The sequence below is a fragment of the Haemaphysalis longicornis genome, unplaced genomic scaffold (genome assembly GCF_048455015.1).
Source record: "Haemaphysalis longicornis isolate Haplotype H1 unplaced genomic scaffold, Haemaphysalis longicornis Haplotype H1 scaffold_4, whole genome shotgun sequence".
NCBI lineage: Eukaryota > Metazoa > Arthropoda > Arachnida > Ixodida > Ixodidae > Haemaphysalis > Haemaphysalis longicornis.
The window spans coordinates 50,411,920-50,424,089 of record NW_027526361.1 but is presented as its reverse complement, the minus strand read 5'-3'; the positions used below and the strand labels follow the sequence as shown (position 1 = coordinate 50,424,089).

The 12,170-nt window shown below is 45.4% G+C and overlaps 1 protein-coding gene across 1 annotated transcript in view; it reads left to right on the top strand.

Annotated features, from left to right (window-relative positions):
* Positions 1-11,904, top strand: part of LOC144178669 (uncharacterized) — a 101,775-nt gene extending 89,871 nt beyond the window's left edge. Inside the window, exon 2 of the mRNA XM_077706676.1 lies at positions 8,267-11,904. Within this exon, the coding sequence (XP_077562802.1) occupies positions 8,267-8,394 (128 nt within the window). The 3' untranslated portion in view covers positions 8,395-11,904. The remainder of the gene's footprint in view (positions 1-8,266) is intronic.
* Positions 11,905-12,170: the final 266 nt, after the last annotated feature.

The following is a 12,170-nucleotide window of genomic DNA, read 5'->3' as shown; positions in this document are numbered from 1 at the left end:
AGTAGGTGACAGTGGTGGCTGATGGTGAGTTAGGTGTTGATATATCGATAATATTTAATACAAACTATGTAATATGCCAAATACATAGTCCACCGAAAACTACCTGTAATAAACACTGCAGGGATATGAAGCCAGAAGTACGTTACACTGACGTCGACACGTGCTTCTGCTTGTTGCCCATGGGGGCCGGGCATATCACGGTTAGATCGTTTTAATAAACATCAGTTTTTGCAGTAAAGTGATAAAAATACCCGCTTCATGCGATCCCGGGCACAGATACGCAAACAAAAAAAATTTGCCGCGCTTTCGAGGCGCTTTTTCAAAGAAAGTGCTGCGAGTTGTGCCGCGCCTCCGCCAGATGGCGCCACGGGTCCCGCGACCGAGAGAAGACGCAGTGAAACATCCCCCTCGCGAGGGGCACGATCAAATGGAGAGCATTTCCGGGGGCGCACGAAGTTAAGTAGTTTGCGTTACGTTAATGTTGTAGCACTTGTGGCAACTGCTGACGAGAGAGCGCTCGTCAGCAGTAATTTGAATGAGTCAACGATATAAGGCGCGTTCGTAGCGTCCCATTCTGTGTCGGCTTTGTGGCGCAGTGGGTAGAGCACCATGTACATTGCGTTCCGCCCGCAGGGTCGAGGGATCGAAACCGGGCGCCGGTTAGCATTTTTTTTTATATAGTAAGGAGGGGTGCTGTGGGGAGAACGGACGTCAACGCGGGTGACATCGTGAGTTACTGAAATGCTCTGAATTTAAAAATTGTGACGAAGTATTGCAAACAAATGTTCGACATGGCATCGTTTGCCCACTGCGGACCACGCTACCTCGAGGCGAATTTCAGCTCCATCGCGGCCCAAACAGCCGCCAATTTAAGCCAGATCGCCTAAACTGGTCCTATCCAACAACTTTCCAATTCAAGGTATATTACGGAAAAGAACGTACAACGCGCTACAACGAAAAATTCACCGAGCCGCCGCTGGCGCCCATGCGCCGCGGAGCAAACGCCCAAGCCAGCGAATCGGCCAGCTACGAGATGGAGCTGCGCACGCAAGATGGCGGCGCCCTCATTGAATGGTCTATAGCTAGGTGGCCGACTGGGAAACCTAGAGCACAGGAAAAGTTGGCAGCGGAAACATCGCAGCAAAAGGAGGCAAATTAGCACGTTATTGAAAAGCTTTCCGTCTTTCCTGGTGTTAACTAGGTTTACAAGTGTTAAATCTAACCCCTTTCATAATCACGTTCGTGTCATCCACTGAATTTACTTTCTTAGCATCATGAATTGACTCTCGAGTTCATTGTGAGCAAGCTGAACAGAAGGATTGCCTTAGTGTGTACAAATTGAGGCTATGGGCGGCTGAGCAATAAGGTAGACTTTAACAATAGAAAAAGAACATCACAATAGAAATCTTGGTGCCCGAAAAATATTCTGCTGTGAGCATTAAAGCACAGAATTTAAAAAAAAACATATATTTCTCTGGACATGCTGCGCGATGGTTTTAAACTCGGACCGTTCATCGTACGCTGAATATTTTAGAATTATTACCTGTACGAAGCGATGGTTCAAGGGTAGAAGCTCGTTTGTGAGACTAAATGTTTAAGTATTGCAAAAAAAAAGCAGCTAGGAAGAATCAGTAAAAAAAAAAAAGAATGCTTCCGCCTCGCAACTTAGCTCGAAAGGGAAATAAATGTGATCAGTAAAAGCTTATAAAACTAAAGGTAAAACTGTTAGGGTTGCCAGCATGCTGCGGGTACTCTATTTCCGGCTTGCTACTTTCGGCCTGCGTCGGCTCTTCCTTATTCCCCTGAGCGTTATTTATTCACATTATGGCTCCTAGGTGCCGGAAGGGCCACTCGGGAATTCGGATGCTGACAAAACAAGCTCACTCCTCGAGGAGAAATAGAAGAGCGCTCGAAAAAGTACACGCTGGGCATACAACGCGCCATAAATATCTAGAGGTCTAGCCCTTTCGACGAAAAATAAAAGAAAGGCGCAATCGAGCAGAATCAACACTCCCTCCGTAATCCTGTCTCGACCAATGGGAACGGCCGCTTCAGTCGTATAATGACGCGCTTCGCCAGACAAAAATAGATGGCTTTGTGTAGGTCACCATGGTCCCCTAGGTTGGCCGTGAGATATCCTTCTTGACAAGTAACGTCACACGTGCTTGTTTTCTTTTCATTGGAAGGTTTGGCTGTCGCGAAGAAAAACTTGTTTCTCCGAGCTGTGAACAAATTCTCCCTCTATCGCCACGCAATGAACAGGGAGATATCTGAGCAGTATGCTCTTGCTTCTACCCCGACGGCACTGTTGATGCAATAAAAATGTCCATGTTCTCGCCAGTCGTAATCTTATTGTTTATTCAATTGTTTATCTTATTACTCGTCTGATTATTTTTTTTATTTTGTTGTCTAATCTGCATTCGGATGGTAGCGCTCGAGCACGGGCAGCGCTGTTGTGTTATTTATGCACAGTAGCAGACGACACGCTTTGAACTATCCCGCGTACAGACCACACAGCGACTATATTGGGTGTCGCATAGCAACGCGTTTTCTTGGTCGCACGGTATTCTTTCTCTTTTGTTTATTTTCTCTTACCCTCCCTCCCCATTCCTTTCCCCCAACGTGACCAGTGGTCATCCTTTTCTATTAAAGGTTGTCTCTCTCTCTCTCTCTCTCTCTTTCTCTTTATGAGCTTGATTACAGAACAATGTGGCCTAGCGACGCCCTTGATTGCTATCTGGCGAGCCACGCGAATCTTCAAGCTCAGAGCTTATTCGCTCATACGTAAAAAGAAACCGTAACAAACCATCAAACGAACGGCCCTTTCTGCGCAAAAAACTGTGTCAGATATTGGGGATAAAGATAAAGAAAAGAAAAAAAAAATGGGCCAAGCTTGCACGAAGTCGCGTCAGGCTTGAACTATAGCGAAGATGGAGGATTTCTTGCTAGGTAAGCACTGAAGGACATACCGCAACGCATTGCATTGGATTTTAATTTTTTTTTTTTTACAAGTTCCGTCGTCGATTTTCACTGTGGTAGTTGTAGTCACCGTCGTATTCATCTATATCGTCTTCTTCTTCGCGCACGACTGGCGGGCCCCGATCATTTTGTCCGCAGGCTTTCACATTTCTGCCAAAGTGGAACGCGTCAGAACGCGCTAGAACCGCCGGCTACCGGATTCGCGAAGTAGGCGTATGTTGCGCGACCTGTTTTGTGTTCCCCTCTTTAGCCCCGGGCGCACGTGAACGGTTTTCCTGGTATTTTGTGCGGGCACCACGTGCAAGCCTGGACGACACCTCACGCTCCTCGCAAAACGCGTGCTCACGGGCACGGTAAATGGCGGGTGCAACTATGACGTAGTTTTTTGATGACGCCTTACACCGCGCACATTACGGCCAGCAACAACAGCTTCGCTGTTAAAAATTTATTCGTCCCACAATGTCGTGAGGGGGTCAGAACACGCACACACACACACACACAAAAGAAATAAACTCTCCTCCACTGCCGCAACTACGTTCGGGTGGTTTCGATCGCACTGACCAGATAAACTCCGCAGGGTTTTTTGGAACGAAAGCACCATAAAGGCAATGCAATTATGAATATTTCGCACTGTATGACAATTCTATAATAGAAAGTTTCGACCCAAGATTTCAGTACGGTAATTTATGATTTACCCCTGGCGTTAAATACAACATGCAAATAGTACGCCCGTCTCCTGCATTTAAAAGGCATCAGGAGGAGAACTGGATAAGTCTTGAGGATAATCAAAACGATGTAATCGATATGTTTCGCCGCAAGAATTTTTTTATTTCTTGGTTTTAAGGAGCAAACATTGTATAATTGTATTTGGCTGACATGCACTGTAATCATTTTTCCCACTCTGGCCTGCACTATTGCTTAAACAAAAAATAACAAAATACATCACTACTAATATTTTCTTAAACGTGAATTCTGGAGTTGAGTGCAGGGCCATCTAATAATTATTTCCGGGTTTTTCTGTTTGTACTGTTTCGGATATACGAGTGAACTTCTTGCGACAGAAGAGAGTGAAATTGTGAACATTCCCAGCCTTTAAGCTCTTCAATATTCCTCATATTTATACCCCCGAATTTTCGTGTCGATTCGCGGCTCTTTTTTGGCGTGGTTTCATCTCAGGTTCCGGCTGGAAGAGAAAATGTTCCGTCCTGCGTACCGCAGTGTGCTCTGATATGTAAAGGGGGAAAAAAAATCCCGTGCCATCTCCACTAACGCGAAACCTGGGGAGGGGCGAAGCATGCAGTGTATAAGTGTATTCTTAGTGCCTTGGCGTTTTTGCCCACGGAGATGAAACCTTTTGAGGAAACAGGTATACAGCTTTGCTGTAAAAGACTTGTGTCTTTGAAGCACGAAGCGTTCTAGCGCGTAAACGAGTGTCCCGGTGTTCTTTTTTTTATTATTGCAGAGCACTTTATGGGCTCGCCTTGGTGTTGTGGCTCACTAACGGTGGATGACAAGCGACTGCCGGAATCAGGCGGTGCAGTGAGATAACGGACTCAAGTAGAGACTGGTGTATACTGTCGTCAGGGGGTCCCGCTGAGGCTTCGAAAACCACGTGGTTTAAATAGTCCTAACCGTTCGAACCTCGTGAACCACTGGCGCTTGTCGTACATCTCCCCGTTGTTTAGCGCAAAGAAAACTGCAGGTACATTTCAGACAAGATCTGTGTATATAACCGGCAGTCCCCGCGCTCATTAAGTTAGGAACGCTTGTTGGGTTGGTTTTTATGATAGTAAGCGAGAAAAAGCGGCCGCGGAAGAAAAAAAATGGCGCTTTCGAAATGCCGTACAAAGACTCCAGCCGCGCAAAAGAAGTTACGCGTTCGAAATGACGAAAAACAGCTCCAGCATACGAAATTAAAGCAAGCGCAAAAGGAACAGAACTCCCTCTGGCGCAGTTTCAGGCAGGGGGCGCGCGAGCACTGCGAAGGCGGGAAATTTCAATTGCATATTCATCAAGAGAGGAGTGAGACAGGAAGGTGAAGAGCGCGATGGGTGGTAGCAGAGAGTGGATAACGGCGCCAACACCCATTATGGCGAATCACTGCTCTGCACTTCCGACAGCTTTCGCATTGAGTGGAACGGCTTGAATTTTTTTTTTTTTTAGTACGCGTCTCGTTCTAGCCCGGTGTTTTAGTAGCGCGACTACATCAGACGACACTTACGACGACGACGTGAGACGCCAACATCCCGAGCTCCTAAGGGGCTGCCCCTAAAAAAAGAGAAGGAGCCAGTCCTATAGATGTTCGTGTTCACTCCAATTCAAAGAGAACGGGACCGTAAAGCGACGCCAGTCGCTCTTGGTGCGAGAATGTACCACTTACAAATCATAAAAGAGTAAATCGCCGGAAGTAAGGAGGGAAAAGGGGCAAAGCGGGAACAGTTGCGCGAGCTTCAGCCTTTTCCCCGCGACTGCCGTGGGGCCTTCCTATCAGTTAACCTGAGAGCGGGGAAGCGCAGAAAAGCATGCTGTTGCCGCTCGTTCACTCACAGCGGTAATTTGCTTAGGAAGTATCTGTATTTACCTCACGTCCCACTCCGCTGGAGGAGGCCGCGCGAAAACAGCCGGCGTGCCTCTCGGGGCTCCCGAGACGGTTTTCCTGCTTTTGTCATGTCTCGGTCTAGTCGGTGGTAAAGAACGCAACGTACTTGATTTGTGCTCTGCGTTTGCTAATCGCGTTGGCCTTTTGTGGAGCGACGGCGAAGCGAGTGTTTGCAAGTGCACTTATTGGTTTACCTCGGCTAAGGTTCATTTTCTTTCGAGAAACTGCAACTTGCAACAACAATAGCTGTTGTTGCAAGTTTCCGCGAATGTCGTGCGGTGGCGATACTGGTCATTGCGTTTTGCCTTGTCCGTGCGTTTTGTTAGAAAAGCGGCTTGCAGAAGCGGCATATTCGTTTGCTCTGTGAGGTGCTCTATGGACATAAACTAACTTGTCTTCTTTTTTTTCTCGCGAATGAACTCCAACAGACGCGGTCCACGCACTTTAGCTAGAATTCGGCAAGTGTTTTTAAACAAAGGAAGCAATTAATCAAATTTCGTGCTATGCTATCTTTTTTGTATCAGGATTAACGGCACTCAGTAGATTTGTATATTTTACAAGCGCAACAAATACAATTAATGAGTACATGCACTGTGATAAACTGGGAGTCGTATCCGCTTCGTACTCAGTGGCTCTGAGCTCCCATTTCTTCATAGTTGGGAATTGCATTTTGAGCATAAAGACAACGGCCAGCACAGACACACGTGATTCCGTTCAAAAATTCTAATTTCTACATTAGGTCGTCTTTGAAACTCGTACCGTTAAGTCCCGGGTGGTTCGCTTTTCACAATGATGTAATGAATAAAGCCGTTATCCACGCGTTTCATGAGTAAGTCTTCCGCATTCCCGCACGGTAGGTCTTAACGACGTTTTAGAGAAGCTAAAGATGTATTGAACACCAAAACGGAATACACGCGCTGTGGATCGACAGGAAAACTAAAACTGAGAGGGATGCGTGCAGTGGCTGAGCTCAAACATTACTAGCACTTGGCGTATGAGTTGGGATATTATAGTAGGAGGGTGTTCAACAACTTCGATCACTTAGATTTGATTTAGCTAAGCTGGTCAACTTTACTAGAGAAGCGTGGTATACAAACTGCGATGAAAAGAAAGGTCACATCGGTTAAAATCTAAAGAACACGATATTTTTGGCTGCTTCTACTTCATCAAATGACTTGCAATTAATTTATAGAATGTTAACTATTACGCCTAAAAGCCATTATAGTCGTGAAGCGTTTTATTCGGTCATTTGAAGTAGAAGTGTAGACGTGGTTCATGAGAATGCACTGTGATTGAACGAAAAGCTGCAGTGTTAACTATCACGCCTAAAAGCCATTATAGTCGTGAAGCGTTTTATTCGGTCATTTGAAGTAGAAGTGTAGACGTGGTTCATGAGAATGCACTGTGATTGAACGAAAAGCTGCAGGGATGTTTATGCTGTGAAATAGAGGTGCAGTTTTGTAACGCATTGGGAATGTTACCGCAGAAACACTGAGTGAGATTTTGTGCCACGCTGAATGCATTTATGGTAGCCCTTTCGTAGAGTCCATGTTTTGGACACGCTGGTCTCAGTGAGATGCTGCGCTTGAAGTGTTCGTCCGTTTGTGGAGAAAATTACTGCCCTTACCGGCCTGTTGTATGAATGGTTGGTTTGGTATAGTCGGGAACTGTCAAATATCATTCCAGCAACCTGTTGACAGTTTGCATCTCAAAACAAAATAAAATGCGATGAGTCATCCTGCCACACAGCAATGTTGAAACTCGCAGAGGACCCTTCACTCTTCATTCTTCAGGACCCTTCACTCTTCACTCTTCACTCTTCAGCGGACTCTTCATTTTACAGCAAGGAGGGTTGATATTTTAAAGACGATAGTCTTTCTTGGGCTACTTGAACGGGAAAATTTTGGTCTGTCTGTCACTCGATTTAGCCAGCGGGCCACAGGGAAACGCAGTCTGCGCAATAGTCTTGTATACTCACAGCGAAATCTAAACGTCTAAGTCCGGTTTATACCTTCATACTTGTCAACATTGTTGAGCAAGAACAGGACATTACGCAAATATAACCAGAAAATCAATACGTAAGGGGTGTTTGCAGCGCTCCTATATTAAAAATTTCTCTATGCTAGGTTTCTGCGATAGCAAATGAAATACTACATCAGCCGCAAAAAGCCGCCGCCTGCTGTTGCGCGCGCTGCTGGTGGCATTTAAGAAATCAAACGGCAACAGCAACGAAAGGTTCCACTAGATAAGATCCGCGTTCTGTTTGGAACGCTCGTGGAGTACGGCAACGGGGTTCTATAAACGTTAAAGTAGGGTGAGTTGATTCACGCGCGTCTCCGCCGTACGGCAGCGCTGTGATCGCGGCACCCGACTAGGAGCAGTAAAACGCGGTAAATTTAAATTGACTTGAGCAAGCCTCTAGCGTGCGTGAGCAAACCTCTAGCGTGAGGAAGGAGACGGGAGAGGAACAGCATGAGAGGTGAGCGGGAAACAGAAGGGAGGCATTCACTTGGCAGGGGCGCCAGTCGACTATCGTCTTTCGTCGACATTTGTAACGAAAGGAGCAGATACACGGCCATTTTTAACTTAGCCGAAAAAATCACACACATAAAATGATGATATTGAGTGGTGAGCCAAGGTATTGCTGAATTAACTCTGCTTTTTGCTTCTTTTCTTCCCTCGTCGCAGTGCGCAAGGAGAACGAGGTGATGTTCCGTATCCCGACGCCTCCGCCGGTGGTGCTGTCTTCCACAGCGTCTACGGCCACAGCGTTGCAGGACAACGCCACTGCGGCCACCATCACGGCCGTGGGCTGAGAAGCACAGATACTTTTTTTTGCTTGGAACGTTACCTCTGTACGGCGGAGGGCAGGCTCGGGAGAGCCGCTTTCCTTGGCCGAACACGCCTTGGCGCCGTCCAGGATTCACGCTCAGTGCCAATGGATGCGGATGGTGCTGGGGTCGGAGAGATCGGAGGGAGAAAGCGTATCTTGCATCGAAGCCAAACCTCAGTCACACAGCTTTCTTCATTTGTCGCGTTCATCACTGGCAGAGCGAAGAAGAGATGCTGTGACGCGAACCGGACGAGGTTGTATTGTACGGACAGAGCATAGGAACACTGTCCAGAATGCACGGTGCTACACGAATGTTTGCCTCAGCATCTTTAGCCTTACGAAGCACGTGCAGTACATGCTTGTCACGTTCTGGAACAAGGCAGCGGCGTTTTTCGAAATGCTCATTAGAACATGACGAGAGAGCATCTTCTATGCGAGCACAGCGGGCATGTACTGGGCTGAGGAGAGTGCTAGGGTCAACGGGCCGAATACTAGTGTCACGCATTAGTCCTTTTGCTGCGGCTTTGCTGCAGAACTGAATGTGTTCTTTTCTTCCGCAGTGAAGAGCGGAGCTATGCATGCGAAATTTCATTCCTGTGGGCCCGCATAGTGTTAGGCTAGAATGGTCGCGAAATAAGTAAATAGGTTTACCTGCAAGACACTTATCTGGAACGTGCAGAGAAGCCGGGCTATGATCAATAAAAAGAGCAGATATCTCGGCTAAAAGGTCGTGCTCCACCGACATAGCACAGAAGCGCTTCTTTGTTGCTTTTTAGCCCGATGTTCTAGGAACAGTGTCGTTATCAGGTTTAAGAAATGCTGACCTCGTTTGGGCTCGTTGAGATGGTGAAAGTGTAAATGTTCAGCCAACTGTTCATTATCAGGATAAGGTACATTATCAGCCCGCGGTAAACACGACCGTTGTCAGTCGAAACTGTTACTGAAGTGTTCCCCTTCCCTTCCGTTGTACATATAATGTAGCAAGCTGTTTGTCATGTTCTACCCGTAAGTGATAGTTATGGTGTACAAAGTGTTAAGCATATCATGAAGGAAGGAACAATCGTTGCTTCATTTTTTTGTGATAACGACTACTGTTCACTCGTAACCGACGATTCAATGTCCCGTTGGCAGGCTGTTGTTGGTATTGACAATAAGCATGTACATGTTGAAGTCTTGTGGGGTCAATCGTAGCTCTAGTTATAGATCGCAAGGGGTCGCATTACAACCCATTTGGGTTTTGCGGCAATACGAACCACATCGCATTCAGGGGCAGTAAAGTTAAAAGACTGTCGAACTAGGTTCGCGCTCAATTATCTTCATGAATTTAAGTACATCCTTCCCATCCGTGGCAAAGAACCCTTCTTTAGCAGAACGAATTTATTTGAAATAGGGGTTTTTAATTAAGTCAGCCAAAATGTATTCTTCCAATACGTACCGTTACAAAATATCTATGCCGTTAAAAAAGAACGTTAAAGAAATACTTCGCGGGCACTAGGTAATGAAATGCAAATGGAATTAGAATTAAATAATGTAATAATGAAATAAATACCAAAATATATATTGAATTAAAAAAAATAAAGAACTTAATGTCAAATTGTTGATTAAAGCTGCCAAAGTTGATCTGCTTATCCTCATTCCCCATCTTTCTCATTTACGACTTCTTAAATGTCCTTATGGCCGCAGGCGAAGCGATGATCTTTCTCTGACGTGGGAAATATTAAGTTTCACCTTTTTGAGGGAGGCCGACAACAAAATCACGTGAGCTCAACCTGAAATTTTCCTGAACATCTCTATACAATGTGAGGTTTATGTGAGACTGAGGGAGGGGGCAACCTGCTGACTTTTGACCTCAACCACAGCCGACAAGTTCGAGGATACGTGAGGCCAAGCTATGCTGAATTTGTAGCTGAGGTTAAAGGGGCGTCTAAGATTAGCACATCTAGCTTCCCCAAGGGCACAGGATTTGTGTCCTTCTTAGAGCTTTATTGCCACGAAAAAATAATCGAGCGTATCTGAAAAAACAAATCTCTCTAAATCTGTTCCCTAAGGCTCTACACCTTCATTTTTTATTCATTTATATACCTACATTGGTCTCATCGAGAGTTAATCTTTACTTGCAATATTTTGTATCATTCACATTAGACATACACGTCGCATTTCCAAACGTAATTTAACATTCTTTAGTCCCGCTATTTATCACTTCGGCCCTTAATTAGCCAAAGAAAAAAAAGCAAAAAAAAATGCTAGGCTAAGCACTCCTTTTGAACCTTCAGAAGTCGCAAGAAAAAAGTTTTGCCCAGAATTTAGCGATAGATTAAGCAGATTGCTGCTTTTTGTCCCTGGTAAATGTTAGCACCTAACTGTGAGTAGGGAAAGTGTCCGTCTCGCATGCATGAAAAGCATTAGAGGTGTAAAGAAAGCATTTCGCCAACTTAAGCATAGCCAGACCCACGGAGTTATTTGCTTGGAGTTGCAGTAAGGTCAACTTTGAAGAGAGAGTTCGACCGAATAGAGGTTGAAGGGGGTCTCTAGAGATCCGCAGTTTTTGGGGTGAGCTTGCCTAGGTGGATTTAGACCTCAATGCTGAGGTTGAGTTTGAGGTGGGCTCGAGGAAACTGGTTTGCTTGAGGGGCAGTGAGAGCCAGTCAGGTTTTTGCGCGCCTCTGGTGGCTGTCATGGTGTGACGCGTTAACTTCGTAACAGAAAAAGGTCATTTAATTATTACAGACATTTAGGAACGTGAAGAACAATCAAACTTGGGCAGCCTGCGATTGTCGAGTTACAATCAAACAAAACACTGCAAGGTTTTGACAATTGTAATGTCACCTGCTCTGAATAATGACGTTGCTCAACAGCGCTTCCAGTTCAGCACATTTTCAAAACAGGTGTTCAGGTCTTGCTTTTCGTAATCTCTTAACAAGTAGAGAAAATGAATCGTGCATTTGCTTCAGTTAAACGATTTGAAGTGCACATTTCAAGACCCAAACCTAGTTTTCGTCCAATTGTTTTTTGTTATATATGTAATTACTTAATTGTTGAGCACAACTTGCAAATCGGTATCCTTTATTCTGAAAAGAGGGATGATAATCTGGGAGTTGTAAGTTTGAAATTCTGTTTCTTAGCATTTGCTACTTTATGCGGACCTCACCCCTGTGGTAGACTGCCTGTGCTGAATCCTGTATTTCAGAGGGCCCTAAAATATCATCACATAAGTTTGCGTTGGCTCTCTTATTGCTGGTGTTCAGCTGATTTCAGCCTATGGTCTCGTAAACATTCCCTTAAAAATGCTCAGACTTGTATAATGTGTTTCAGCCACGTCACGCTGAATCTGGTAAATAGCAAAACGTTGAAGACGACCACCGGGACTGGTCACGTGAGGAGCTACTATCTTTTTAGCTTGGACTTCGGTGGTTGTTGTTAATCATTCTTGTTTTTTTCTACGTCGTAAATGCTGGTTTGTGAACAACAAGCAATAAACCAGACGTGTGAGTCCTGTCTGTGTGTCAATACGTGCGAAGAATGTGCGGCGTACTTGGAGCAAAAACGCCGCAAAGAAGCAGCGAACTGGGCTTAGCGCCATTCGCTTGCGACATGCGGAGGGAATTTAGGACCTTGATTAGCTTACTAAAAAGAAAAAAGAAACACCGAAACATGATCAGTGTTTTGTGTCTCCATACGGAATTTAAAAAGACGCAGAATTGAAGGATAGTAAATTCATGGACGCAAAATTCAAGGACAACTTCAAGGATGGCTGCTGCC